The sequence below is a fragment of the Myiozetetes cayanensis genome, unplaced genomic scaffold (genome assembly GCF_022539395.1).
Source record: "Myiozetetes cayanensis isolate MyiCay16 unplaced genomic scaffold, myiCay2020 scf26, whole genome shotgun sequence".
NCBI classification, from domain to species: Eukaryota; Metazoa; Chordata; class Aves; order Passeriformes; family Tyrannidae; genus Myiozetetes; species Myiozetetes cayanensis.
This window is the reverse complement of record NW_026087477.1, coordinates 2045582-2073442: the sequence shown is the minus strand read 5'-3', so window position 1 is coordinate 2073442 and position 27861 is coordinate 2045582. Positions and strand designations below refer to the sequence as shown.

Sequence of the window (27861 nt, the reverse complement as noted above, 5' to 3'; positions counted from 1 at the left end):
CCAAATAAAATCTGCAGGTGAGCATTTTCCAGGGGCGGCCAGGGAAGAATTTACAATAACTCAAAGCAACACCGGGCTCGTGTTAAGGAGCTTCTCTCCAGCTCCAGCATCCCTCAAATCCACCTCCACTCGGCAGCGCAGGATCCAAGGGGCACACGGGAAACATCCTTCCAAGCCTTTCTGAGAGCCCATATTTTAATCCTTATGAGCAGAAACCCCTCCCACAGAGCCAAACCCTTGGGTTTGGAGCTCCCAGCCCCACACACCAACTGACAGGCTCCGAGCTGGAGGACCCGCACCGGGAAACGCTCCGAGGAAATCACGGCACGCTCAAACAATGGGATATTTGTCAAAGTACAGCCTGATCACCAGCAATCATCTGTTTTCCATAACCACGTTTGACCTAAACTGAGAGTTGACTGAACAAGTAGCCTGTGTTTCTCATTCTGGAAAACACGGCTCCCTCTCCGGCCTCCCCCTCCCCTCCTCCGCTCGGACTTTTGGGAAGTCACAAAGCGATGATGTGGACGGACACTCCCTCCTCATCCACAGCAGTGCCTGAACAACTCCAGGTTGGATTTCTGGCCATCTCCCCCCCCTTCCAGGTGAAGCTTAAACACCTTAAGGGATGTGCCTTTCTGCTCCCCTTGCTCTCAGTCCACGCTGTCCACAAAGCAACAACCCGACGCTTCCCGGTGTAAAACTGGTTTCCACCCACGTGCTCTTTTTTTTTGTGTTTTTCATAATATATTTAGGATTCATTAAAACTTCATCATGAATGAGCTGCCAGGGATACAAATATATCCAGGACAAGCCCACAGGGTCTTCCATGCGAGGCCACCGTGCGTAAAACCTCGGGGACGCAACGAGGAGGAGGAGAGAGCTCGTTCTCTGGGCTCGAGGAAGGAAGGAAGCACTGGAATTCGGTCACAAGCTCTGTGAGGAAGGACACAACACCCCCCCCCACCACAGCTAATCAGTTCTTGTCAGGACTCCCATCAATTAGGAGGGGGGGAAATAACCTCAATTCAAGAAGGCAGGAGGAGTCCTTGAGGAAGATGAAGGGCGAGGCCCAGAGGGAGGGAAAGGAGCCGAAGGACAGGACATGAAATGTAGGGAGGAGACCCCAATTTACCCCAAATCTCCCCCATTTCCCACAGCCCGCTTAGTGCTGAGTGCTTTAAGCCACGTGGATCCTCCCAGAGAGCCAAAAATCACCGGCAGACAGGGCTTTGCATTAATTGCAGACACGCAGGGAAAGAAAAGATCCCAAAGTGGGGATATTTCTGCAGATTGATTGACTTCAAAGTCTTTGTTCTTGCCTTCCCTGAATCCAAGGGCAGGCACAGGATGGAGCAGACAAGGACCAATCCCACACACCCCGTTCCAGCCCAAATGCAGCTCGTTCCTCCAACTCTGCCGGAAAATTGTTTGGGTTGGAAAACTACATTTGCATATTTGTTATTTTGTTCTGCCGTGGCAGAAGGCGGGGGAATGGTCGGGGAGCACCGAGAAATCAAAACAAGATAAACTGATAAATAAACCTCCTGTTCCCAGCGCCGCTGAGGAGCAGCATCATCCAGGATTGGATACACCCTCCCTACTGGGAAAGAGGTCGTGTCCTAGGAGCACTTCTCCACATTTGGCAACTTGGGGTTTGCCTCTTTTTAAGGCTTTAATCCCCAGAAAATGAGTCAAACGTGCAATTCCCTATAAAAGTGGTGCTGCGGATTCCAAGGGGTCTCCACGTGCCACATGTGGAATCCACAGCTGGGCTGGCACTGGGAGGGTTGGTGGTCACTGCCTGAGTGGAATCTGGAAGGGATGGGGCTTCCAGAGGCACCTGGAGAGGTGGGACTGTGTGAACCTCATGATGCGCAAAAATGCCAAGAGCAAGGTCTGGCACCTGGGTCAGTGAAATCCCAGCACAAAATCCAGGCTGGGAGGAGAAGGGATGGAGAGCAGCCCTGGGAGAAGGATTTGGGGGTGTTGGTGGGTGAGAGGCTGGAGATGCCCCAGCCCAGTTTCCCCCCCATGCCCTGGGCTGATCCCCCAGCGTGGGCAGCAGGACAGGGGGGGATTCTGCCCCTCTGCCCCCTCAGGGGAGACCCCTGCAGCCCAAGTCCTGGGCAGCCACGTGTTTTTATGGGAGGTCCCTTTGGGTCACAGATCCACAGCATCACTCAGGTTGGAAAAGACCCCCAAGGCCCTGATTTCTTCCCAATGTCTCTCTCCACATTTTTACCCTGAACTGCACTGACTTGCCAAGTCTTTGCTGCTCTAATCCCACAAAACACGTTATTTTGAGGCCCTTCCCTGCTCCCAGGAGTTGGATGTGACAGAACAAACCCACATGAGACCCCCCCCCAGCACCCACTGGCAGAACATTCCCCCCAGCACATCCCTCCCTGAGGAACAAGAGCAAAACCATCCAAAAAGCCCCAAACTAAGAACTTATGATGTCTTTTGGGAGAAAAATAAAGGCCCAGAGCAAAGTCAGTCGTGATCCAGAGGGATCCAGTGGCAGCCACAGTCTGGAGGGAGGGTCTCCATGGGCATCAAGTGGGGAAATGGGGAGGCTTGGGCTGGATGGGGCTGGGAAGGGAGAGCAGGGTCTGCCCTGTGAGCCAGTTCCAACCAGTTCCAACCAGTTCCAACCAGCTGAAACCAGCTCCAACTGGTTCTGGATGGTTCCATGGTTGCCACAGGTGCTGGGATGCCCCTTTGTGACAGGGGGGCAGTGCTGTCCCCAGAGCCCACTGTGACCCTGGGGGGTTTTGGGGGCACAGATCCCGGGGGTGCTGCTCCCAGGGGAGCCCCCCCCCTCCGCCCTCAGAAGGCAGCGGCTCCCGGGATCCCTCTGGACAACAGGGATGGCGGAGAGGGCGAATCCCACCAAAGTGAAGGCAAACCAGAGGAGACGGCACGAGGTGAGGGATGGGACACGAGGGAGAGGCTGGTGGTGGGATGGGACACAGGGAGATGGGATGGGGACATGGGGAGATGGGATGGGGACACGGGGAGATGGGACAGGGATACAAGGAGATGGGATGGGGACACGTGGAGATGGGAAAGGGACACAGGGAGATGGGATGGGGACATGGGGAGATGGGATGGGGACACAGAACTGGGATGGGGACACATCGAAATTGGATGGGAGCACTTGGAGCTGGGATGGGGATACACAGAACTGGGATGGGAGATGGAGACAGGCTTGAGCTGTGCCTTTATCCAAAGGCTCCTTCTGCCCATGGGTGGGACACAGTGAACCACGGGTGGGACATGAAGATGGGACACAGGGAACCACAGTGGGGCAGATGGAACTACAAGTGGGACACAGGAAACCTCGGGTGGGACTCAGGAAAGTGCAGGTGGGACACAGGGAACCACAGGTAGGACACAGGGAACCAGAGTGGGACAGATGGAACTACAGGTGGGACACAGGGCAGTCAGGGCCAGACCTCATCCCTCCCTCCATGGGATCGGGTTGCCACGGCTGCCCAGCCCACAGAGCTCTGGGGCACCGGGAGCCGTCACAAAGGCGCAGGGAGACGAGACCGAACATCTCCCCCATCCCAACCCCAAGCCCAGGAGCTGCTGGCAGGGAGGTGGGAGCGAGGCCCACAGCCCCTCATCCTCTCTGCTCTGCCCCCCGGCAGCCGTTCGTGCCCCGGCCCAGGGGGGCAGAGGACGACTCCTCCAGCGAGGCCGCCAGCCCCGGCCCTGCTCCGCGTTCCCCGCCCGGCGCCAGCGCCCGCCGGCACCCACCAAACGCGGCCACCCGGAGCCGGGACACCCCCCAGCGCCCTCGTGGGGAGCCGGGCACGGCCTCGGGGACGCAGAGCCCGGGGCCCTCCTCGGAGCACAGCGAGGACTCGGCCTGGGTGACGGGGGCCCCGCTGACCGAGGCCGGGCTGCGGCAGCTGGGCCGCATGACGAGCCAGCAGAGGGTGCTGCTGTGGCTCGAAGCCAACTTCCCAAACCCGGCCCAGGAGGAGCAGGAGGCCCAGGGGCACAAGAAATCAAAGGCTCAAAGAAAGAAATAGGCTGGAAGAGACCCCTGAGATCATCCGAGTCCGTCCTGCGGCCGAACGACCCCTCGGCGGCGGGAGCGCCAAGGGCCACTCGCTCCTCACACACCTCCAGGGATGGGCGCTCCACCTCCGCCCTGGGAAACCTGCTCCAGTGTTCCAGCATCCTTTCAGGGACAAGACCCCTCCTGGTGTCCAACTAAACCCGCCCTGGCACAGCTTGAGGCCGCTGTCAGCAGCACTCCCAGGTCCTTCTCCCCTGGGCGGCTTCCCAGCCTCTCTGCCCCCGCCCGGAGCCTTCGGGGGGTTCTTGTGGACAAAGGGCAGGACTCGGAACTTGGCCCTGCACTTTGAGCCTCACCCCCCTGGTCCCAGCCCATCGATCCAGAGCCCTCCTGCCCCCCAAGCAGGTCAACACTCCCACCCAACCTGGTGTCATCCACTAAGGGTAGACTTGGGAATGGCTGTGCCAAGGGGAAGCCAAGACACACCAAGGGCAAGTCGAGGGATACAAAGATCTGTCCCAATGGAAAAGCTTCATCAACCAAGAGATGTCCCATTGGGAAGATTACTGTGACCCAGAGCTGTGCCAAAGGGACATCAACCCACTGCAGGCCAGGGGAGAAACAATTTCCATGTAGTCCCCCACACTGGATGGTTCTGCCATTCCCAGGGACCTGGACAGGGTGGAGAAATGGCCCAACAGAGCCTCATGAAGTTCAAGGAATGCCAAATTCTGTCCCTGGGGAGGAATGGCCTGGGAAGGAGCTTGGCAGGAAAGGACCTGGGGGTTCTGGGGTCACCACCACAACAGGCAATGCTGGAGCAAGCCCAGAGCAGGGCCACAGGGATATTCAGGGATGGGAAAACGTGGCATATGGCAGGAGGATGTGGGACTGCTCAGCCTGGAGAACAGAAGGCTCTGAGGGACCTTCTCAATGTGCTCAAACACTCACTGGGGGAAACCAGGAGGGCAGGAGCCAGACTCTTCTCAGTGGTGCCTGGTAACAGGACAAACTGAAACACGGGAATTTCCATGGAACACCTTCTCACTGGGAGGGTGATTCAACACTGGAACAGCCTGCCCAGAGAACCTGGGGAGTTCCATCCCACCTGGGCATGGACCTGAACAGCCCCAGTGCAGCTGAGCCTGCTCAGTGGGGAGCTGGGCAAGGTGATCTCCAGAGGTTCCTTCCAACCTTTGCCTGTGACTCCATGAAGGAGACAACACCACCTTCCCTAGAGAGCGATAAAACACAACCCATGTAGTTATCATGGAATGGTTTGGGGCGGAAGGAACCCTGAAGACCATCCAGTTCCAACCCCTGCCGTGGGCAGGGGCATCTTCCACCAGCCCAGGTGTCTCCCTGGCCTGGAACACCTCCAGAGTCTACAGACACAAACACGATGAACCCTCCCCTCCAGCACCCGCAGCAAACACGTCCTGTGGCACCCCCAGTTAACCCTAAACGCAGAGTCTGCCACACAGACCCACCCCTGTCCTCTGGTTAATACCTGAAACCATTACAAGATGGAACAGGAGCAGCTTTTCAGACTCTGTTTCTCCCAACAAGTTTTTATCCCCGAGGATTTCACGGGGTTCCAACAGCCACACAACAGCCACGGCCGGGGCGAGACGAGCTGGGGGCTGTAAAGCCAGCAGGGGAGATTTAAGGGAAAAAAGACAAACCCCCGCTCCCAAAACACCTCTTGTGGCTTGCTGGGAGCCTGTGAGGGGATGATTAAGCCTCCACAAGAAGGAGAAACCAGGAGATCATCAGTCACCCGGTGCTTCAAACCAGAAAAGAGACGAGACACCTTTCCCCGCAGCCAAACCCCTCCGTGCCGAGGGATCCAGGGGAGCAGAGCCAAGGAAAAACCCCTCTGAGGGCAGAGCTCCCCTCGGGAACGTGTTGCACATACCCCTGCCTTTGTGCAGAGCAATTATCAACCCTCCAGATCGGAGCTTTTCCATCACCTCCCGTAAAATACGACCCCGAAACCACCTTTTTTTTTTTTTTTTTTTTGTGGTGGGTTTTGGGTTCACTGGGAGCTTCTCATCCTCCCACCGCTCCACCACGGCAGCGAGAGGCTCCTGGAATGCGAGGGCAGCGCCTGTTCCCTGTACAACAAACTGCCTTGTTTCCAGGTTTTCCTGAACAAAGGACTGAAACAGGGGGAATATGCGTCAGAAGCCCCGTCCTGGACGTTGCTCTCAGCCTTTTCCTGAGCAAATATTTGTAAACACGTCGAGAATTAATGTCCAGCCCCGACTCGAGACCCCTTCATAAAAGAAGGGATTTATGGAAAACAGGATGGAAATCATTTCCCAGCTCCCAGTGCTTATAGGCCTTTAGGATGAGAAACAACCCAAGAGGAAAACAGGAACTGCAGCTGCGCTCCAACCCGGCCTCGGGGATGGGTAAAACGCGGTGGGTTTGGGATTTTCCAGCCCCTTCCTCCCCCACAAACGCACTCCCAGGAAATCAAATCAAACGTGGAGTTTCTGGTCAGCACGTGATGATTCCCAGGGAGTGATTGATCCATGAAACACAGAGGTTCCCTAACACAGATCCCTCAAAAGAGCTCGTGGATCTCCTGGGGTGGCTCAGCCTGGAAAAAAGGAGGTTCAGGGGGGACCTTCTGGCTCTGCAGCTCCCTGACAGGAGGGGGGGGACAGGAGGAAGTCAGGCTCTTTTCCAAAAAAAAAAAACAAGCAGCAGGACAAGAGGAAACAGCCTCAAGTTGCACCAGGAGAAATGTAGATTGGATATTGGGAAAATTCCTTCCTGGAAAGGTTTTTCCATCCCTGGCACAGCTGCCCAGGACAGTGAGTGGATCCCCATCCCTGGAGGGATTTAAAATCCCTGTGGATGTGGCACTTGGGGACAGGGGTCAGTGCTGGCCTTGGCACTGCTGGAGTAAATGATCCTAAAGGTCTTTTCCAGCCTCAACAATTCCATGATTCCAAAGCCCTCCTGTTCCAGCACTCCTAGACTCCCCCTCTTACACTTCCTGCACTTAGCCCCAGTTTAAAGCCCAGGGTGATAACACAAGGTAAGACAGGGACAGAATATTCTCACAACTTCCCTTCCATCCATATCTTATCCCTTTTTATTTTTCCATGATTTCCACAGCTGGAGCCCAGAGATAATCCCGCTAAGGCCACGACTCTTCACTTCTAAGAGGGTTCCTCTCCTTCCAGTACTGGGGATAATCAGGAAAAACTGGAAGTGCTTCACCAGGGTCAAATTTGGGACTAGTTTTATACTCCAAAATCTTTTAAATGCCACTGTGAACCAGCACTAAGGGCCATTTCTTCATTTTTAGGTGGTAAAAAATAACTCCTAAATACTGAATATCAATCAGCATCAGCCCCATGGAACTGTGTCAGTTGTGATAAAATTGGGTTTAAAAGTGTGATGTGAAAGAGCAGCTGGGGAGATACTGGTCTGCTACACATTCGAGGCCATCAAAAAAAAGAGAGGTGAGAGAAATGATGCAAAAAGGAAAAATTCAAATTAATAAAATGGAGAAAATTACAGGAAGGGAGGTCAAACACCGAAGCAGGGATCCAGAGAGGCTGGGCAGCCTCCACCCCTTGAGATGCTCAAAATTTAACTGGGTATGGCCCAGAAATCCCAAATATATCTTCAAATTTAGCAAATTTATTGGAGGGTTGGACCAAAGCCCTCCATGAATCTGTGCCGCTCTTACTTAGGTGTCTGTTAAATGGAGTTTTGCCTTTGGAAAACTCGGAGCTCCTCAGGGAAATTCCTCGCACATCAGTTCCACTTCCGCCTCTATCGCTTGTTATTTTTGAGATATCACCACTTCAGCACCCCCACCAAGTTCTGTGGGGTAGCTGAAGCATTTTTCCAAACATTCCCGGGACCCTCCTGAGCCCCAGCGCCCGGAAAGGGAGGGAATTTCAGGAAGAGCCTTCCCACGCCGGCACAACGCGAACAGCGGGGCTGGAATTCAGGGTCCTCCTGCTGACCCGTGCTCTGCACCACACAAGGTGAACTCCTCACAGCCAAAACCAGTGCTGATGATCTGGGAGATCCACAGATCCAATGGCCCCACAGGAGTTAAAATTCCATTAAAAAAAAAAAAAAAAGACATATAAAAATAAGTGGGAAAAGGTCAATGTTGCAATAAAGGCTGAAAAAATGATCTGGGGAGCCTCAGAACTTTCAACCTCACAACTTCAGCCCCTGGGAAGTCAGGAACTGAGTCCTCCTGGGACACATTCCCAGGAAAACGGAGGAGAAGGGGAGTGGAGACAACCAGCACAGATTTGCCCAGAAGATCTGATGGCACAACAGGATTTATGGATGAAGGAAAAGCATCAGGTGCCACAGACCTCAGCCAGCATTTAACAGGCTTTCCCACTGTATTCCTGTCACTGAATCTGCGTGTCTCTCTCTGGATGAGGGATCAGCTGGATGGGTTAATAATTAGTGGGGTGGTCAGGTACAGAGGGTTGGGATTAATGAGTTGTACCCTAAAATGAGTTGGTAACAAGAGGGGAACCACCAAGAGGGGAAGGGTCTGTCCTAGGACATGTCCTGTTTAACATCCTGTATCAGTGGCTTGGAGGAGGCCACAGAGCTTCTCACGTGTTCTGCTGGTGACACCAAAGTGGGGGAAAGCCACAGACTCATGGAATCCTTTAGGATGGAAAAGATCCTGAAGATCATCGAGTCCAACCATGCACGCAGCACTGCCAATGCCACCACTGACCCCTGTCCCCAGGTGCCACATCCACAGGGATTTTAAATCCCTCCAAGGATGGGGACTCCAACACTGCCCTGGGCAGCTGTGCCAGGGATGGAAAAACCTTTCCAGGAAGGAATTTTCCTATTTCCAATCTGAGCCTCCCCTGGCACAGCTGGAGGCCGTTCCCTCTCCTCCTGTCCCTGTTCCCTGGGAGCAGAGCCCGACCCCCCCCGGCTCCCCCCTCCTGTCAGGGAGTTGCAGAGCCAGAAGGTCCCCCCTGAGCCTCCTTTTCTCCAGGCTGAGCCCCCCCAGCTCCCTCAGCCGCTCCTGCTGCTCCAGCCCCTTCCCAGCTCCGTTCCCTTCCCTGCACACGCTCCAGCCCCTCCATGTCCATCTGATTGTGAGGGACCCAAAACTGCCCCCAGGATTTGAGGTGCGGCCTCAGCACAGGGGACACGCTCAGGGGCAGAGCCACCATCCAGAGGGTTCCAACAGCCTGATGGGATCCTGATGCAAACAGCTAAGGAGAAAAGCCAAGTCCTGCACCTGGGAAGGAAGAACCTCTTCCCAAGCCCGAGTGGGGACGGCCTGCCCGGGGAGCAGCTCCGTGGAGAAGGACCAAGAGCCTTGGCAGGCGCGGAGCTGAACCCGCGCCAGCCGCCTGCCCTGGCAGCCGGCGTGGCCAGCAGCCTCCTGGGCTGTGTGAGCAGGAGCAGAGCCAGCAGATGCAGGGCAGCGATTATCCCCCTCTCCCCAGCACTCCTCAGGGCTGCATCTGTACCCTGCACCCAGCCTGGGGCCTCCCAAATTCAGGAAAGGCACCGACAAACCGGAGAGAGTTCAGCGGAGGCCACGAAGGTGGCGGAGCTGGAGCGCTGGCCCCACGCGGGGAGTGGACGGAGCTGGCTCAGCCACGAGGAGGAATTGCTCCAGGGGGACCTGACAAGCACCTTCCACACCTGCCAGGAGGGCACAGAGCAGGACAAGCTGCCCTGGGAGGTTTTACAGCCTTGGTCCTCGGAGGTTTTCAATGCCAGATCCTGGTCTGATCCCAGAACTGCCCCCTGCTTCCACAGAATCCCAGAATGGTTGGATTGCAAGGGAATTAAAGCCCATCTCATTCCAACCCCCTGCCATGGGCAGGGACACCTTGCACTGTCACAGATTGCTCCAAACCCCCTCCAACCTGGCCTTGGACACTTCCAGGGATCCAGGGGCAGCCACAGCTTCTCTGGAAAAATCCATTCCAGTGCCTCCCCACCCTCACAGAGAAGAATTCCTTCCCGATATCCCACCTAAACCTGTGTTCAGTTTAAAGCCAATTCAGTAGGAGGCTGGACCAGAGACCCCTGAGCTCCCTTCCACACAGAATAACCTGATAAAACACTCAACAGACACGTTACATTTTCCCTGGTCAGGGCTAACAGGGACTGAATGAACCAGGATAAAACCAGCCTTAAATGCCAACTATCAGCGACTTGTGCAGAGCTCTGTAAATCCTGGGAAAGCTCAGTTCTGTTCCCCACCTCAGGTGACAAGAAGTCTGCATCCGGGCCATTGTAGTAAAACCTCCCTGTGCTTATGGGTTTTTTTTTATTCCCCCTTCCCCATTTCCATGCCTGTTTTCCAAGCTGAACACTTTAAGACCCGAGGCCGCCTGTGATCCTATCTGCCCGGCTTCGAGAGAACACTGATTTCTTTGCTGCTTCTTTGATGGAGGCCAAGTGGTTTTCTCCTGGGTAATAAGGTCAGGGGGTTAAAAGAGCAATATGACAATGACAAAAGTTCAATCTCTCGCCACTGCAGACAGACACGGGGCCTGGGCTCCATTAGCACGTAGGACGGGGTGGTTATCACAGGTCACTGACACCAGCCCGCTCTAATGGCTTTTCCTGTGTCCTTATCAATGCAGTGCACAAAGTGTCTCACCCTCAGCCTTTCCCTATGATCTCAGAGCTGTGTTTATAGCTATCTAACTCCACCAGGCACCACTGGGGCAGCCAAGTCAGCAGACAGTGAGATATGCCAGGACACGGCGATGGGACAATCTGCAAAGTGTCTGAGATGGACAAGGAGTTACCAGAGACTTCCAGAAGGGAATTTTTTCCACTTCCACACCCCCCCACACACACACTGCCCTTTAAAAAAAGTTTAAAGAAAAGAAAAAAAAAAACAAACCAAAGCTTTTCAAGTTCCCAAGGACACCAAGGGAAAACTTTACAACAGAAGTGAACCACAGACTTTCCACGGTGGGGAGGGAGTTGTGTTTTAGTATCAAATAAAAGGAACAACCAGTGGGTTGCAAAGAGAAAAAAGGGACCTTTTCACCTGAAAGCGAGGGCTGGGTAGCTCTTATTATTCGGGTTGTGGTTCCTATGAGAGCCTCTCTCATCCCTTGAAAGGAGAACCTGGGTTGTTTTGCCCCCTTGGCAAAGAACAAATATTTTTGGTGGGATGCTGGGGAGGTGGGAAGGGGGAAGGAGCGTCACAGGCACCACGGCCGAGCAGCTGAGCAGCCCCCCCTGCCAAATCCTCAAATCCTCGTCCCACAGAGGCACAAAAAGGAGGATTCAAGCAGGCAACACAACCACTACCACGCTCCTGAGAGGCATCCAAACAAAAAAAAGGAGGATTTAAGCCGACAGCTGCGAGGAGAAGGACGAGGAGCCGCCGTCAGATTCGCGGCATCTCCCACCTCAAACGGAACGCGGCTTGGCCATCCCAGCGGCGATTCCATCGCCTCACCTCGAGTCCCTGGGCAGCTCCTGCACCACAACGTAGCAGTTTCAGTGATATGCCAAAAGAAAGCCTTGTTTCTCCTCCCAGGGCTGCGCTGGCTCCGCACTGAGAGACAGAAAACACGTTCTTCCCCGGAACACGCCGGGAAAAACGTTCCAAGTGGATGCAGATTATCCTCACTGCCTATGTTTTAGTGCAAAAGCCTAAAGATGTTTCTACATCTATTGTTTTTAGTAAAGTTTGGGGGGGATTTTTATTATTTATTGCACTCTCTTTTTTACCCTTTGAATGTATTTTGGGCATCAAAGCAGCTCTGGGGTTACAGAGGTTTGGGGTAAAGATAAGAATGTCAGTGGGGAGATACGACAAATTTATAGCAAATCCCTGTCAGCTGCTATTTATCTAAATTATCCAGCTCTGGGATTCTCCAGGAATACTCCAGCAGTTCCAGTTTAAAGCCTGTATTTACATCAGAATCTGCTCTTTTTTTCTTTCTTTCTTGTTGTTTTTTTTTCTTTTTGGACACTTGTTCTTTACCCTAAAATGACCCCTTTGTAGCTCGGATCAAAGAGCTGGGAGTGCCAATACCAGTGTCTTCATGAACATGTTAAGAACCTCAAAGTAATTGGTAACCAATTAGCATAAAGCTAAAAAACCCCACCACGCTACAGCAAAGCCTAAAAAGAGCATTAACAGGCACCAGAACTGGCTGGAGAAGGAGTTCAAGCGACTTAAATCACCTTTGAGACAACTTTTTGGGAGCACCCTCTGCACAGAACATTGTTCAGCCCACACTATCTTTAATTTTTTGGCTTTTTGTTTTGTTTTGTTTTAATTCCTTTCTGCTTTCCCCTCACTCTTTGCTTTCTGCCTGGCTGCAGCTTACGGGAAACATGAAACAAAAAAACTGCTTTTCATTTCGTGTTATGTAAAGCGAAGCAATTCCATGCCTTGGCCTTGAAATCCAAGGCACCCAACAGCTGTTCAGATGCTCCAGCAGATAAACCATCTGGCCCAAACCTCACCTTTCCTAATTTATTTTGGATATCCATCAAAGCGAGCGGAGCATTACACAGACTTCGGTCAGAGCCAACATAAAAGATAAACCCGGCGATGGCAGAGTCACTTCGCTGCAGCGTTGGGGTTTCTTCTTTATATCAAAATATTGCCACTTGCAACAAACTCCCCTCTCGGGGAGCAAGCAGAGCTGGCAGCACCAGGCCAGGAGAACAAGCACGCTGCAGGTGGATGTCCTTAAATAGCACGGGGCTGCTGAGCTGAAACCAAGCCGGGTTCAGTGGGTAGGAGCAGCTAAAGCTGGACTAGACCTCATCTAACTGACCAAGAGACACCAAGATTTACATGTCCTGGATTTGCTGCCCTTAAACCTGTCAGAGGTTTAAGGGTTAGAGAGACCTTAAAGCTCATCCCATCCTACCCCCTGCCACGGGCAGGGACACCTTCCACCAGGCCAGGTTGTTCCAAGCCCTGTCCAACCTGACCTTGGACACTTCCACCTCAATGTGATGCTCCTGGCAATTGAAGAATCACCATATCCCTCTTTCCAGCTTCTCCTTTTAAAATTTTCCTAGGAAAAGGACAGCACAATATCGAGGATTCCCACCGAGACACTGAGGTTGTTCGGTGGTTCCAACCTGAAACCAAACCTGGCATCTGAAAAGCCCTTTTCCCTGCCATTCAGAGGGCATTTGCTGCAGGCAGAAACCACTTGTTGAACCAGGCACTTTTAGGGACACAAAACCCAAACCATGGAATCGTCTGAGCAAAGCAGGAGTTGCAGACACGGAGAACCCAAGTGAAATAACACACAAATTCACCCCTGGGATGCCTTGTTTTGTTCCAGGAACATAAACCCAAATCATTTGAGTAATGCAGGAGTTGCAGGCACAGGGATAACCCAAGTGAGATAACACACAAATCAATTCTGGGGATGTTCTGTTTATGTCCAGGCAGTTGTAGGGGCACAAACCCAAATCACCTGAGCAAAGCAAGAGTTGCAGACACACACACAACCCAAGTGAAATAACACACATATCCATTCTGGGCATCTTTTTTGTTCCAGGCAGTTGTAGGGACATAAACCCAAATTACTGAGCAAAGCAGGAGCTGCACACCCAGAGAACTCAAGTGATATAACACACACACAGATCCTCTCCTGGGATGTCTTGTTTTGTTCCAGGGACATAAACCCAGATCACCTGAGCTAAGCAGGAGTTGCAGACACAGAGAACTCAAGTGAAATAACACACAAATCCACTTTTGGGATGTTTTGTTTTGTTCCAGGCAGTTGCAGGGACACAAACCCGAGTCACCTGAGCAAAGCAGGATTTGCACACACAGAGAACTCAAGTGAAATAACACACAAATCCTCTCCTGGGATGTCTTGTTTTGTTCCAGAGACACAAACCCAAATCATCTCAACAAACCAGGAGCTGCAGACACACAGAACCCAAGTGAAACAACCCACAAATTCACTCTTAGGATATTTTGGTTTGTTCCAGGCAGTTGTAGGGACTCAAACTCGAGTCACCTGAGCAAAGCAGGAGTTGCAGACACAGAGAACCCAAGTGAAATAACACACAAATCCACTTTTGGGGATGTTTTGTTTTGTTCCAGGGACACAAACCCAAGACACCTGAGCAAAGCAGGAGCTGCACAGGGGGATAACCCCGAGTGGAACAACACACAAAGCACTCCTGGGATGTTTTGCTCCCTATCTCCAGACACCCAAAGCCTCCCCTACGCCCATTTCTTCCTCAAGGCACCGTCAGCCCATTTCTCAGGGAAAAGGAATGGGGATGAATAGTCCCATAAAGAATCCCAGCAGAGCTTGTCCTGCCCGGAGCCGCCACCACGCCAAGGTCCAACTCTCAATTAACCCCCGGCCGACCTTCCTTCACTTTCTTTCCCCCTCCTCTGCCCTTCCTGAGAAAGTTCAGCGTTTCCTGGAAAAGTCTCCTGGAAAAGTCTCCTGCCTGTTTGATATTGTACTTCGCCTTGGTTGCTGAAGGAAGGATTTACAGGTGCCTGGCCCCCTCTGGAAGACCATGACCGGAGGGTGACCTCCCGGTACAATATGTGAACTCCTGCCCTGCTGATAAGGCTGCCAGATATGAGTAGGATTTTTCAAATAATCCTTTGGGAATTTATAAGCAGCACAGCCATAAAACCGAGGTGACTGGAAGGTCGATTTCACTAAAAATAATAAATATCCCAATGTTTATTCAACGTGGGCCTTTTTAACTGCAGGCCAAGCGTTGAGATAACGCCATTGTAAATGACAAATATTGGGATTTTTTGGTAACTATTGCATTACGATCCTTCCGCCTGACACTGATGTGGCCGTTTCCCTCGATGCTTGCAGGATCCCTGACATTGTTCAGCCCAAGCTGGGCCTGGAAAGCCAGGGCAGGATTCAATCACAGGTCAGGAAAAGGGCAGTTTTCTTCTGGAAGGAGCCTCAGGAACCTTTTTCTGGTGCTCCCATCTCACTAACACACCTTCTGCCCTGGGGGTTTTCCCCTTATTAGGGATTTTGGTGGAAAGAGAGAAGGAGGAATGGGAGGACTGAGGGATCTCAGCTCAGGGTGGGGACACAGGACACCGATCTGCCAGCATGGAACCCCTGCTCCAGGTTTAACTTCCCCATGGAATCATTTCTGGTGGAAACGGCCTCAGACATCGAGTCCAACTCCAGCACTGCCAAGGCCACCACTGACCCCTGTCCCCAAGTGCCACATCCACAGGGATTTTAAATCCCTTCAGGGATGGGGATCCACCACTGCCCTGGGCAGCTGTGCCAGGGTTGGACAACCCTTTCCATGAAGGAATTTTCCCAATATCCAACCTGAACCTCCCCTGGCACAGCCTGAGGCCATTCCCTCTCATCCTGTTCCCTGTTATTTGGGAGAAGTGACCAGTCCCACCAGGCCCCACCCTCCTGTCAGGGAGTTGTGGAGACACCATCACCAAGTCTCCTGCACTATTCCCACCTCCAGCAGAAGACAATCCCACCCAGATCCACCCCATGGAGCTGGCCATGAAACCTGCCTTGGAACAGCAGCATGATATATTTTGGAGGATCGACTGATATTTCAGATTAAAAGGCAAAGCAACAAGACAACAGACAAACAAACAAACAAAAACAACAACCAAATGTAGAAAGAAAACCATTTGAAACGTGCCAAAATGCTCCAGCCACCACCAGAATCTCTTCATCCTTCTCCTCCTCCTCCTCACCCCACCTTCAGGTACAAACACACCACTAAATCCGCACCCAGGCCCGGGAGCTGCTCCAGCATCATCCCTAATATCCTCCTTCCATTATCCCTATTTTTCCCCAGACTTTTCCCCAAAGAAAGAGGGGACACTTTGAAAGCCACGAAACCTCTCAGAGCAGTCGCAACCTTCGATCAGCAAACGAATTGAGGAGGAGGGCTTTGTCCAACACAAACACGGCAACGCAATTTCAGGGGAGGGCAACTCCTCCATCCCGATAAAATATCCCAGCAAAGGAGCCAAATGGCTTAATTATGAACAGCTGAGGGCACAGAAAGACTTCTTATATAACTGGGGTTTAGGACGATTCTCCTCCTTCGGCAGAATTTCTACGTATTGCTGGAGAAACTTTGGAAGGGCCTTAAAAACAATTCCCTGTCAAGCCTGGCTTGGAAAGGGAGGAAAGCTGGGAACAGAGTGTTCCTTTCATGTGCTGCCTGGGCTCTGGAATGTCCAACCACGGGAGAAGAGCCCTCCAACAGCTCCCAAGCTCCTTAAAAAAAAAAAAAAAACGGATGCAGACCCCCCCAGGTTGGGTGGGTGAGAGGATGCAAAGCCGGGGAGCCGCTGGAAGCGCCTCAGGAATGAAGAGTCGGAGGGAGAGCTCCAAAGGGAGCCTTATCTGAGCTCCTGATTAATTAATAACGACCAAATTAATGCCTTGCGTGCTCATTAAGGCCCAGGAGGAAGAGCAGCTCGAACAGAGGAGCTCTCCTAAAAGTTCTCAGGAACTGGCACAGCTCAGGGTGGCAACTGGCAGTCAAAAAATGCACCCTGACACACAACAATTCCAGGGGGACCACGTTTGTCCATCAGGGATCCGGGAGCCATCCAGTCAAATGTGGATTCGGTGGCACTTGGCAGCAAATCCGCTCCTGGCAAATGGATGCTTGAAGGAGCAGCAAAATTCTTCTGGAGCAGCAAAAAGTTCATTCCAAGCCAATCCCTCCCCCAAAACTCCTCCATTTGCACTAAATAAAGAATATACCGTGGACAAAGATGAACTCTTGGAGGAAAAATATGTCAAAAAATCATAAAATCAAGCAAATTCCTCCTCCAAAACTCCCCTGTTGGCACAGAATAATGAAGATGCTGTGGTCAAAGGTGAATTGTTGGAGGAAAAATATGTGATAGAATCATAAAATCAAACCAATTGTTCCCCAAAACTCCTCTATTTGCACTGAATAATGAAAATACAGTGGATAAAGATGAATTCTGAGAGGAAAACTTTGTCAAAGAATCAAAGTCACACCAATTCCTGCCCAAAACTCCTCTATTTCATTGAAAAATTAAGATATTGTGGACAAAGGTGAATTTTTGGAGGAAAACTGTATCATAGAATCATAAAAATCAAACCAATTCCTTCCCAAAGCTCCTCAATTTTCACCAAATAATGAAGATACTGTGACCAAACAAGAACTCTTGGAGGAAAGATATGTCAAAGAATTATAAAATCAAACAAATTTCTGCCCCAAACTCCTCCATTTGCACAGAATAGCAAAGATAATGTGGACAAAGGTGAATTCTTGGAGGAAAACTGTGTCATAGAATCACAGAATCACAAAACCCAACCAATTCCCCCTCAAAACTCCTCTATTTAAATGAATAATGAAGATTTTGTGACCAAAGATGAATTCTTGGAGGAAAACTATGTCAAAAAATCATAAAATCAAACCAGTTCCTGCCCAAAACTCATTCATTTGCATTGAATAATGAAGATACTGTAGACAAAGATGAAATTTTGGAGAAAAAAAGTACGACAGAATCATGGAATCAAACCAATTCCTGCCCCAAACTCCTCTTTTTTCACTAAAGAAAGAAGATACTGTGGGCAAAGATGAATTCTTGGTGGAAAATCACCCAACTAAGAAATATTTACATTAAAAACTCAGGATTTGTGATAACTGCAGGAAACACTCCTTTATATTTCCAAGCTCTGCATGAAGTAACAACGAGGGTTTCACCCAAATCCATCCATCCCTGGGCTATTTTCTAATTCAGGGAATGCACTTTAAGCAAGAAATTATAACTAAATACAAATTAATCGATGTTTTCAAGCACCTCCTTCCAGCAGTATCCTCTTCCTCACCCAACAAGTTACTCACCAGGACAGAATAGATGTGCAGGCATCGATAAACGGGGGAGAAATCCACCAAATCCTGGGCTCCAGGCACCTGGAAAACGGCAGGAAACGGGTGTGAAATAGGTGGAACACGCACAGGGAAGTGGAACCTCCCCCAAAAAATCGCATATGAAGAAGTGCAACCGCAAAAGAAATTCTATATATGCGTGCCAGTCTGAAAATTAATCAATTAGGAATAAATGCCACTGTGGAAAAAAAAAAAATCACACCTGGGTAAGTGCAGCTGTTAAAAAAAAATATATATAAATAGGTGTCACTCTAAAAAAAAAAATCACCTTGAGGTTAGTGCAACTCTAAAAAAAATATTATGGAATATTCATTTTAATGTATAAATAAGTGTCACTCTGAAATATCAAATATAGGTGAGAGTGACTCCAACACAAGCAGGTTCCACAGAGAGATTTCAGGTATAAGAATGAAGTTGATAATATATGATTGTTCTATAAGATTATATCTGGTTTCACCTAAATTTTTTCATTCTGTCATGGTTTTAAAGCGAGAAAATGTCCTTTAGTGCTGGTTTTGCCCCATTTCCACCCCCAGTGCAGCGGATTGGTTTTGACCATGGGCTCAAACACCGTGGTGCTTTGCAACAAAAAGGGATAAAATAAACCAAACTTAACTTAATTCTTTAGATTTCCAGTTTGGTTTTTTTGGTTTTTTTGGTTTTTTTTTTTAAAGAAAGCTGGAATAGTTATTTTATTTTGCCTTCTGTGTGTGTGTGCTCAGGGAAGAGGCGCCACAGAGGCTCCACCACCTTTCAACAACACACTGAGTCGTGCACAGGGACAAGGAAGAGCCTTTTTCCAAGGGTGGGATGGAGGGAGGGAGTGGCACTGGGGAGGGGGGGAAAGGAAAGATCAGAGGGGAAATTTGCATACAAGAGGCTCTGGTCCTTTGGAGATGTTGGAGGGAACACGGAATTAAGACTTGTTGGCCGAGGCTTTAAAGCCGAAGGAAAGGTCCTTCGCCCCGAAAATCCGGAGAGCAGGGGCGTGTTCTGTTGACATGTGGTGGGGGGAAAAAAAAACACACAAAAAAAGGGGGGGAGAAAGATGAAAGGGCCCAATGGACAGGCCTTGGAAACATGTTTATTATTTTCTATATTTTTAATTGTGCTGCAGAGGCCTTTGGGCTGGGCAGGAGGTGGGATGAAGAAAGAGGAGTTTCTGGAGGAAGGGAGGCTTTGCCAACCTCAGCCCAAAGCGCCCAGGGCCAGAGGGTCCTGCTCGTCTCAGCCAGCAGGGAGGGCAAAGGGATGGGTTGGGAAGGGAAAAAAGGAGGATTTTTGGGAAAGGAACTCCTGTGTAATGTGGAAATGGAGGTGAAGAATCTCCTCCATGCGAAGAAACTCAGTGCTCAGCCCTGCACGGGTTCTTGGTGGGAGTGGAAATGATGGAGCACAGACCGGGTTGGGTTGGAAAGGAACTGAAGGATCATCTCATTCCACCTCCCTGCCACGGGAAGAGACATCTTCCACTAAAGCAGGTTGCTCAAGATCCCAAAAAGAAAGAGGCAGAAACTAAAGCTACAGGCATGGGAATGGAATAACCAATCCTGCATCATCAGCATCACATCGAAGATCCAAGCCAGTGGTGCAGGGAAGGGAAGCAGGAGCCTCACTGGGAACAAGGTAGCAAAGAGAATTAATTTTTGGGGTGCTGTGAGCCCACTCACCCACCCACCTCACTGCACTTTCCTTCCCACCCCTGCACCAAGCACTCCATCTCAGCAGCTCGTCTGGATGAGCAGGGATGGCTCTCCAGGAAGGTTTCCAAGCAAAGGATGAGAGTGGGACCACCTGTGTGACCCTCTCCATGTTCATCTTGGATGCTCAACACAACCCACCTGAAGGCTGGGAGAGCTGGGGGGGTTCCCCTGGAGAAGAGAAGGCTCCAGAGAGACCTGAGAGCCCTTTACCTTTCATAACCCTTTACTTGACAACTGCAAACACGAGGCAGCAGTTTTATCCCATCACTGCCAATACCATCACGCCTTCCAGGCCCTTGATTTTCCATGTGGAGCCTCCCAGGCCTTCCAAACCCCCGGGACAGCTCCCAGAGCCACATTTCAGGTGGTTTGTGGCCTCCTCGGGATGCAGTTTCGCCTCGCTGGTGTTGAGAGCAATCGCCCTCCGGTTGCTGAAACACTTTGAACGCTTCTGGCTCCCAAATCCCTGATTGCAAAACTCCTGGAGATCGCTGGAGCAGACAGGGAAGCAGCAGCAGCCCCTCCCCATCCATCCCCCAGCGCCCACCACCCAGGAGGGGGAATCTGTCAGCCCTTCCCATCACCATCAAAGCAGGCCCTGCTTTCCAGCGAATTTCAACTCAGCATCAAACAGCTCGGGCTGGGGAGGCTGAGCCCAACACGATCCACGGAGAAACATTCCCGATAAAGGTTTGTGAAATCGGGATACTGCCAAAAAACACTGGAGTTTCCTTCCAGCCCCCTCCAGCCCCCCTCCCGCCAAACCCGCCCCGAGAAATTCTTTCAAAGCAACTGTAGCATTTTCACAGCCTCTGATCTTCTGTGGAAACTTCTGAGCCCACACACGCTCCCAAAAAAAGCTGCTGGGCTGCTCTGCAGAGCTCCTGGTTCCGAGCCGTGAACAGCCAGAAAAATTCCTAATCATTCTCATGTTCCTAATCTCGAATTCCTAATGGAGGAACGGCACTATGGGGACGTGGAAGGTCAACCTTTGACCACAAGAAAGTTTGTGGGAAATAAAGCCAAGCTCCCAGAGCTGTGCTGGGATTTTAAGCAGGGTGTAAATAAAAGTGTAATGTAAGCAATAACATAATTATGACATAAATGTATATGTATTTAAGGAAAAAAACAGACCATGTCTTACACACACATCACAGCCCCACAAAAACAATCCTATTATTCAAAATCCTTCCAAAATAGCCAATATAGGTCATGGAATATACAGAATATATGAGCTTGCATCCAGCTCTGGTGTCCTTAGGACAGGAAGGACGTGGAGCTGCTGCAGAGAGTCCAGAGGAGGCCCCAAAGATGCTGCCAGGGCTGGAGCCCCTCTGCTCTGGAGCCAGGCTGGGAGAGCTGGGGGGGTTCCCCTGGAGAAGAGAAGGCTCCAGGGAGACCTGAGAGCCCCTGGCAGGGCCTAAAGGGGCTCCAGGAGAGCTGGAGAGGGACTGGGGACAAGGCATGGAGGGACAGCACACAGGGAATGGCTTCCCACTGCCAGAGGGCAGGGAGAGATGGGATACTGGGAAGGAATTGCTGGTTGTGAGGGTGGGGAGGCCCTGAAATGAATTTCCCAGAGAAGCTGTGGCTGCCCCTGGATCCCTGGAAGTGTCCAAGGCCAGGCTGGAGCAGGCTGGGCTAGTGGAAGGTGTCCCTGCCCATGGCAGAGGGGTGGAATTTGATGGTTTTTAGGGCCCTTCCAACCCAAACCAGTCTGTGACTCCATGGAATTCTCTCTATGGCTGGTTTAACACACTGCTCAATTTAACGTGTCTAATATTTACAGATTAAGATCTTTAACTCATATTTAGATATTTGGACATACCTAAAAATTCAGATTTAGCACACGCCCTTTAGCAATGACTTGATTTTCTGAGCCAAAGCTGCACCACCAACGTTCAAAACCACAAATAAATCCTTGATTTTTGAGACCTGACCTTGACACGAGACCTTGGACCACCCCAACATCAGGATTTCACCTCTGACAACTCCCCTTCAGCCTAATCTTTTTTTTTTTTTTTTAAATGCCTTTTCATTTGCAAGAACAATGAATTTATTCATCTTGTCCAAAAATTCCCAGTCCACCAAACATCAGCTCCCCAAATCTCCTTCCCAAATCTCGCAGCAGGCACGTTCCCGGAGCTGGGAGCAGGGGGAGACCTGTCAGTCTCTGTGAACAGCCAGACTCTCTCTTTTTGCAAGAACTTTTGGATGAAACGATTCCTGAAGCAAATTTAACCCATGGAAGCCGAGTTTTTAATGGAAATGTTCGACTGTGACGCCACCAACGCCAGGTTGGCCCAGATTAAGGGGTGCCCTGCTCTGGCTCTGGATAATTTGGGATACAAGGACACGAATCTCTGATCCTTGATCGGTTGTGATGCAAAGACATGAAACAAGCACAGTCCTATTTGATCCACAGTGAAGGGAAAAACCCCCAGACTGAAACAGAGAGAAAATCTAAAAGAACCTGAATTCGGGAATTTAGGAACCATCTCGTGGGCCTGGAGGCATGGAGGGACAGGACACAGGGAATGGCTTCCCACTGCCAGAGGGCGGGGAGAGATGGGAGATTGGGAAGGAATTCCTGGCTGGGAGGGTGGAACAAATTTCCCAGAGAAGTTGTGGCTGCCCCTGGATCCCTGGAAGTGCCCAAGGCCAGGCTGGACAGGGCTTGGAGCAACCTGGGAGAGTGGAAAGTGTCCCTGCTGTGGATTTGCTGCATCCTGTGTGGTCTCATTTTCCTTTGACTATTCCATGGCTTAACCTTGGGGAAAAAATATCCCTGTATTCCTCCAGTCCAAAGGGTTCCTGGGATATTGGAACACTGGAATCGGCCTTAGGGTCCTGCCCACTCCGTGATCTCACTCTGGCTCAAGTGAGACACAACAGGCTCTGTCTGCAGCACTGAGGGTTTTCCCATGGGGAAGGGAAGATGTCCTTTCCATAATTCCCAAACAAAAGGTGGAGGCTGCTGGCACCTAAGGAAGACATTTCCCAGGGAGAGCCAAGAGAGCTCTCCAGGGTCGCTGCTCCAGCTGCCACAACTTTGGGATCAGGAATCTTATTCCTCCCACTTAGAGGACTGCAACTTCCTCCCCGAGCCAGGAATGCCAGACATGAGGAATCCTGGCCACGCTTCACACCTGCTGGTGTCCTGAGTGCCAAACTGCTCATCCCAAGAGAAAAGTGCCTGGAATTTGTTGGTTTGTCCCTCGAAGACGTCGAGAGGCCGTTTTCGTGAGGGGCGATGCCCTCCCTTAGAACTTCCCTACAAAGGAGCGCCAGGGAGCCCAACCACTTCACAAGGACACCTGACCAGTGTGTTTTGGGGACAAGAGGAAAAAAAAGGGACAACAGTGGTGGAGTTTGTCCCGCTGGACTCAACACCAGCACAGAAGAAAAGGCGCTGCGAACGAGAAGAATCCGGCTGAGCTTTGTAGCCCTCTGGATGTCGTTTACTACAAAGGGAAGAGCTGGCACCGCCTGGGCACTCTGGGGAGCTGCTCACTGTGGAGTGCAGAGCCTCCTTCAGCAACTGGGAATCAGAAAACCCCAATTTGAGGCTTCTCCCGGCTCGTTTTTCCAGCTGTTCCCACTCCCGCACTCCGGCTCCCTCCACCTCTGGGAGGCATCTGCGCCCCCGGTGGGACAAGTCTGGGCTGTGACGTCTCCAAACTGGACAATGCTGAGGGAGTTTGTGCTCTGGAGCTGCCAGAGCTCTCTCAAGCTACTCCAAGGGGCAGAATCATCTCCACTGGAACGAACGGTAGGAGCCAAAACCCTTCTGTTTGTTCTTGCCTTTCAAAGCTCCTCCTGGAAATTCTGCCGTGGGAATGAAGGGATTTGCTCCGTGTGGGTGAGGAATAATGGGATCACCAGAACAGCTCACCCAGCCTAGGTGGAGAACTCCACACCAGAGCCCCCTGAAAGGCTTCCTAGAGGGAAAAATTTACATTTACCCCCCTTTTTCCAGCCTGTGAACCAGGATCAGGAGCTCTCCTACCTAAACTTAAATCAGGACCACCCAGGACCATCCTGTTTTGCATCCCGAGGTTTTCTTGGTGGCAGAGAAGTAGCAGCCTCAGCAATCCCTGATGGGCAGAACACAGCCAAGGACTCGTGTCCAGCTCTGTCCCTCTGCCCCACAAAGCACTCCAGAACACGGGGGGCTGTGCAGGAAATGAGACACCTGCACTCAGGACACTCAATATTAATAATTTTAAGCATTAAGGATCAATTCTGATACCCAAATTCTGAATTAGTGATATTTCTGCACAGATCAGGCAATCAGAAGGAGAAAAGGCTCCCACCAGAAGGTGAAAAGCGAGGAATGAGTCCAGCAACCATGAAAAGTGAGTTGTTGTTTTTCCCCTTTCCTTACTGAAGTGACTTTACCTTGACACACCAGTTTCCTGGCTTTGGCCCCTCACACTGACTGCCCAAATCTTCTCAGGGGGTGGAGGGTGGGCAGCAAATGACTGGGGGCATCACCACAGACTGGGGTCAAAGGACCACACAAAACCCTCCTTCAGATTTGGAATCACAGAATCCTTTAGGTTGGAAAAGCCCTCTGAGATCATCCAGTCCAACCATCCCCCAGTACTGCTAAGGCCACCACTGACCCCATGTCCCCAGGTGCCACATCCACAGGGATTTTAAATCCCTCCAGGGATGGGGATTCCACCCCTGCCCTGGGCAGCTGTGCCAGGGATGGACAGCCCTTTCCAGGAAGGAATTTTCCCAATATCCATCCTAAACCTCCCCTTGCCTCCCTGGAGGCCGTTCCCTCTCCTCCTGTCCCTGTTCCCTGGGAGCAGAGCCCGACCTCCTCTGGCTCCCCCCTCCTGTCAGGGAGTTGCAGAGCCAGAAGGTCCTCCCTGAGCCTCCTTTTCTCCAGGCTGAGCCCCCCCAGCTCCCTCATCCGCTCCTGCTGCTCCAGCCCCTTCCCAGCTCCATTCCCTTCCCTGGAAATGCTCCAGCCCCTCAAATTTTTTTCATCATGGGAGGTCCAAAGCCTTGATGGCTCTATTTCCATCTGAGAGATCCATTTTACTAATAAATAAATAATTTTCTGTTCAAATAGGAAAACCCCCAGGAGACAGGAACATGGGGAACTCAGAACTCATCAGGAATCAAACCCTGTCCCTTTTCCTGCTGAGGCAAATCTAGGAGGACACAGGGGTCTCCTCCATCGGGCTCCAGGAGGCCTGGCCAGGGGGGTCCCAGGGCTGCACTTCATCACCATGGACAGCACCCACCCCCTGCCCCGGGCCCAGCACCAGGACACAGCCCTGGGAATGACCCCTCCTGCCCTGGCCCTGTTGCCCATCCACCACTACAGGGTCCCCCTGACTGTGGGGTCACCCCATCCCACCAGCCTGGCTTGGATCACACCCAGAGATGGGATTGCCCCTGCCTCGAGATCGGGTAGAATCATGGAATGGTTTGGGCTGGAAGGGACTTTGAAGTTCCACCCAGTGCCACCCCCTGCCATGGCCAGGGACACCTTCCACCAGCCCAGGGTGCTCCAGCCTGACCTTGGACACTTCCAGGGATCCAGGGGCAGCCACAGCTTCTCTGCCCAACCTGGGCCAGGGCCTCCCCACCCTCCCAGCCAGCTGGGAGGACAGAAATGAGAGGTCCAGTTCTCAACCCTTGGCCTCTCTGCTGAGCCTGGGAATGAGATTAGGGATCAAAATGCACAATAACCCAGTTCTGAAATGTGTGTGTCCCCCCACCCTGTTCTACAGCCTGGTCTGGGTCTTTCTGAGTCCCTGCCCAGCAAACACCACCTGAGACACCACAGGGGTTGTGCAGTTACCTCCTCATCCTCGTCCTCATCCTCAACATCCAGGATTCCTGAATCTTGCTCGGACATGGGGCTGGTGTTTTTCACCTCCAGGTCGGAGCTGGCACAGAATTCCCTCTTGGATTTCTTCCCCCCGCTTATCCTGGGATGCTGGGACACAATGTTGTCCAGGTTCCTCTGCTGCTGTGCCTAGGGGGGAAACAAAACAAAACAAAAAAATCAACCCATTTCACCTTTTCCAACGGTATCCTCACATTTAATTTCGCTTCCAGGCAAAAGATTCCTGCCCTGAACTAAAGACAAACGAGGCAAAACACGGAATTCGGACCCGGTGTGTTTTTCCCTAAGCCCAGATATTCCAGAGAAACACAGGACTCGTTTCAAAACCTTTTCCAGGGCTGATTACGCAACCCCACAAACAATATTCTGACTCTTCACAAATCCAAATGCCATATTGATCTATTTACAGCCCAGATGCAGAAATATTAGCCCACGGGCCATGTGGTGACTGTCACAGGCTGAATTAAAGGACCTACTTAACCGCTGGATTTGTTCCTCTTTTCAACCCGTGTCAGCACAAAACATTCCACATCTGGACCCCAGAGGTTCCTGAAAGCATTTTTGCGGTACCCCAGGAGGGTTTAATTGCAGTTGCTGATGTACAGAACGAGCTGTAAAAGGTACTGAGCGAAAAGCCGCTCGCCGGGAGGAGCCCTGGCGTGGCGGGAGCGACACACGCGGAGCCGAGGGGGGATAGCCCGGGGGTTTTTTTGGGGAGGGGAGGTTTGGGGTTTTTTTGGCAGTGGGGGTCGATGTGTGCGACCCGCTGCGTGAAGCCACTCGGTTTCCTCATTGTTATCGAGCACAATATTGACAGGAAAAGTGGTTTAGCCCCAATTGTTCGAGAGTTGACCGAGAAGGGCAAACCGAAGGGGGAGGACAAGGAGCAGGATCAGCACAGGGACACGAGTGGCACAAGTGGCAAATCCTGGCCAAAAGAAAAGGGAAAAGGCCAAGCCAGTGGATGCCGTGGCTCTGGACATGCGGGTTCATGTCCTGGTGTAAGCAGAAAATAAACACTCTGCAAAGCTGGAATTTATACAGGTTTATGCCCACAGATGTCGGGGATCCCTCCCATATTTTTGTATGAATTTGTGATGTATCGGAAGAAAGGTGTGTAGGAATCAGGGAGTGGTTTGGGTTGGAAGGGACCTGAAAGATCATCTCATTGCAACCCCCTGCCCTGGGCAGGGACACCTTCCACCAGCCCAGGTTGCTCCTGGTCACTCTGCAATTCTGTGAGGTGGCAAAAGGGGACCATCCCCTGCTCCACAGCCTGGATTTTAAAGGAAGAAGGGAAACCCCAAACCACATTGGAGATATGCTGTCAGTGACACCAACCATGCAGGGAAACCAAAGGAGGATTAACACAAATGGAACCTATTCAAAATTGCCAATTACTTTTGCCACCTGAGCTGCAGAAGGCAGTAAGATCCACCTAACGTGCAATGCCTCCCGAATTATTTCCTTTCAAACACTTAAAACATCACCCCAAAATAATTTATGAGCAGGTTTTATTCTGGCAGCCTCGAACTCCCTTTAGAATTCCTCCTGATCACCTGAGTAACCCCCACTTCTGAAGAACACTAAAATATTAAAAGGGACATTAAAACCCGAGCACGGGACATCTTCTCCCTTGAAAACCCACCATCAGCACACACCTGGCTTCACCTTAATTAACAAACACGGCCAAATGATGACAAAATTCAGCACACAAAGCTGACACCGGAGGTGGCTGCACCAGAACCTGCACCAGGGACTGGAGCCAACCCTTAGCGGAGCATCCCCGAGCCGTCCCACAGCACAATCTTGACCTCTAGTGGTGGGAAAGCAGGAGGGACCCTCGACTGCTGAGCAAGGGGACTCCCAACCAGGCTCATTAAAAAGATCTCCGGAGGGCTGGGCCTCAACAATGGGGATTTTTGCGACAGAAAGCCCCGGGAAAAGGTCCACGAAGACAAAGTTTGCGACCGACGTCAGGACTTGAAGCAATTGTGGGGATGGGGGGGGGGGTGGAAAGTGGGTGTTTATTTCGCATTGGAAACCTCCAACTTCAGAGGCACAAGTCTATAGAAAGCCATTGCAACACCCCATAAAGGGAATTAGGACTTCAAAAAAGGGGAGGGAGCCGTTTGGTCCCTCTGAAGCTCACACAACAAAGAGCCGGGGCTCGAGTCCACCCTCAGATACACCCATTTATGACATAAGTTTCTCAAGTTGTAACTCTGAGCCCACTGTAAATTCCACCCAAAGCAAGCCCAGTGCGCTCATTAAAAAAAAAAAAAATCTCCAATTTATGTAATCTTTCTTCTTCTAGAAAGGGAAGAAATCAAAGAGTGGGG

General features: G+C 51.3%; 1 protein-coding gene across 4 annotated transcripts in view; it reads right to left on the bottom strand.

Annotated features, from left to right (window-relative positions):
- EXOC6B (exocyst complex component 6B) overlaps nt 1-27861 on the bottom strand; it is a 285301-nt gene that overhangs the window by 127718 nt on the left and 129722 nt on the right. For all 4 annotated transcript variants that reach the window (XM_050321037.1, XM_050321038.1, XM_050321039.1 and 1 more), the window contains 2 exons: nt 25472-25648; nt 17897-17965 (listed from right to left, as the gene is read on the bottom strand). In XM_050321037.1, the coding sequence (XP_050176994.1) occupies nt 17897-17965; nt 25472-25648 (246 nt within the window). The remainder of the gene's footprint in view (nt 1-17896; nt 17966-25471; nt 25649-27861) is intronic.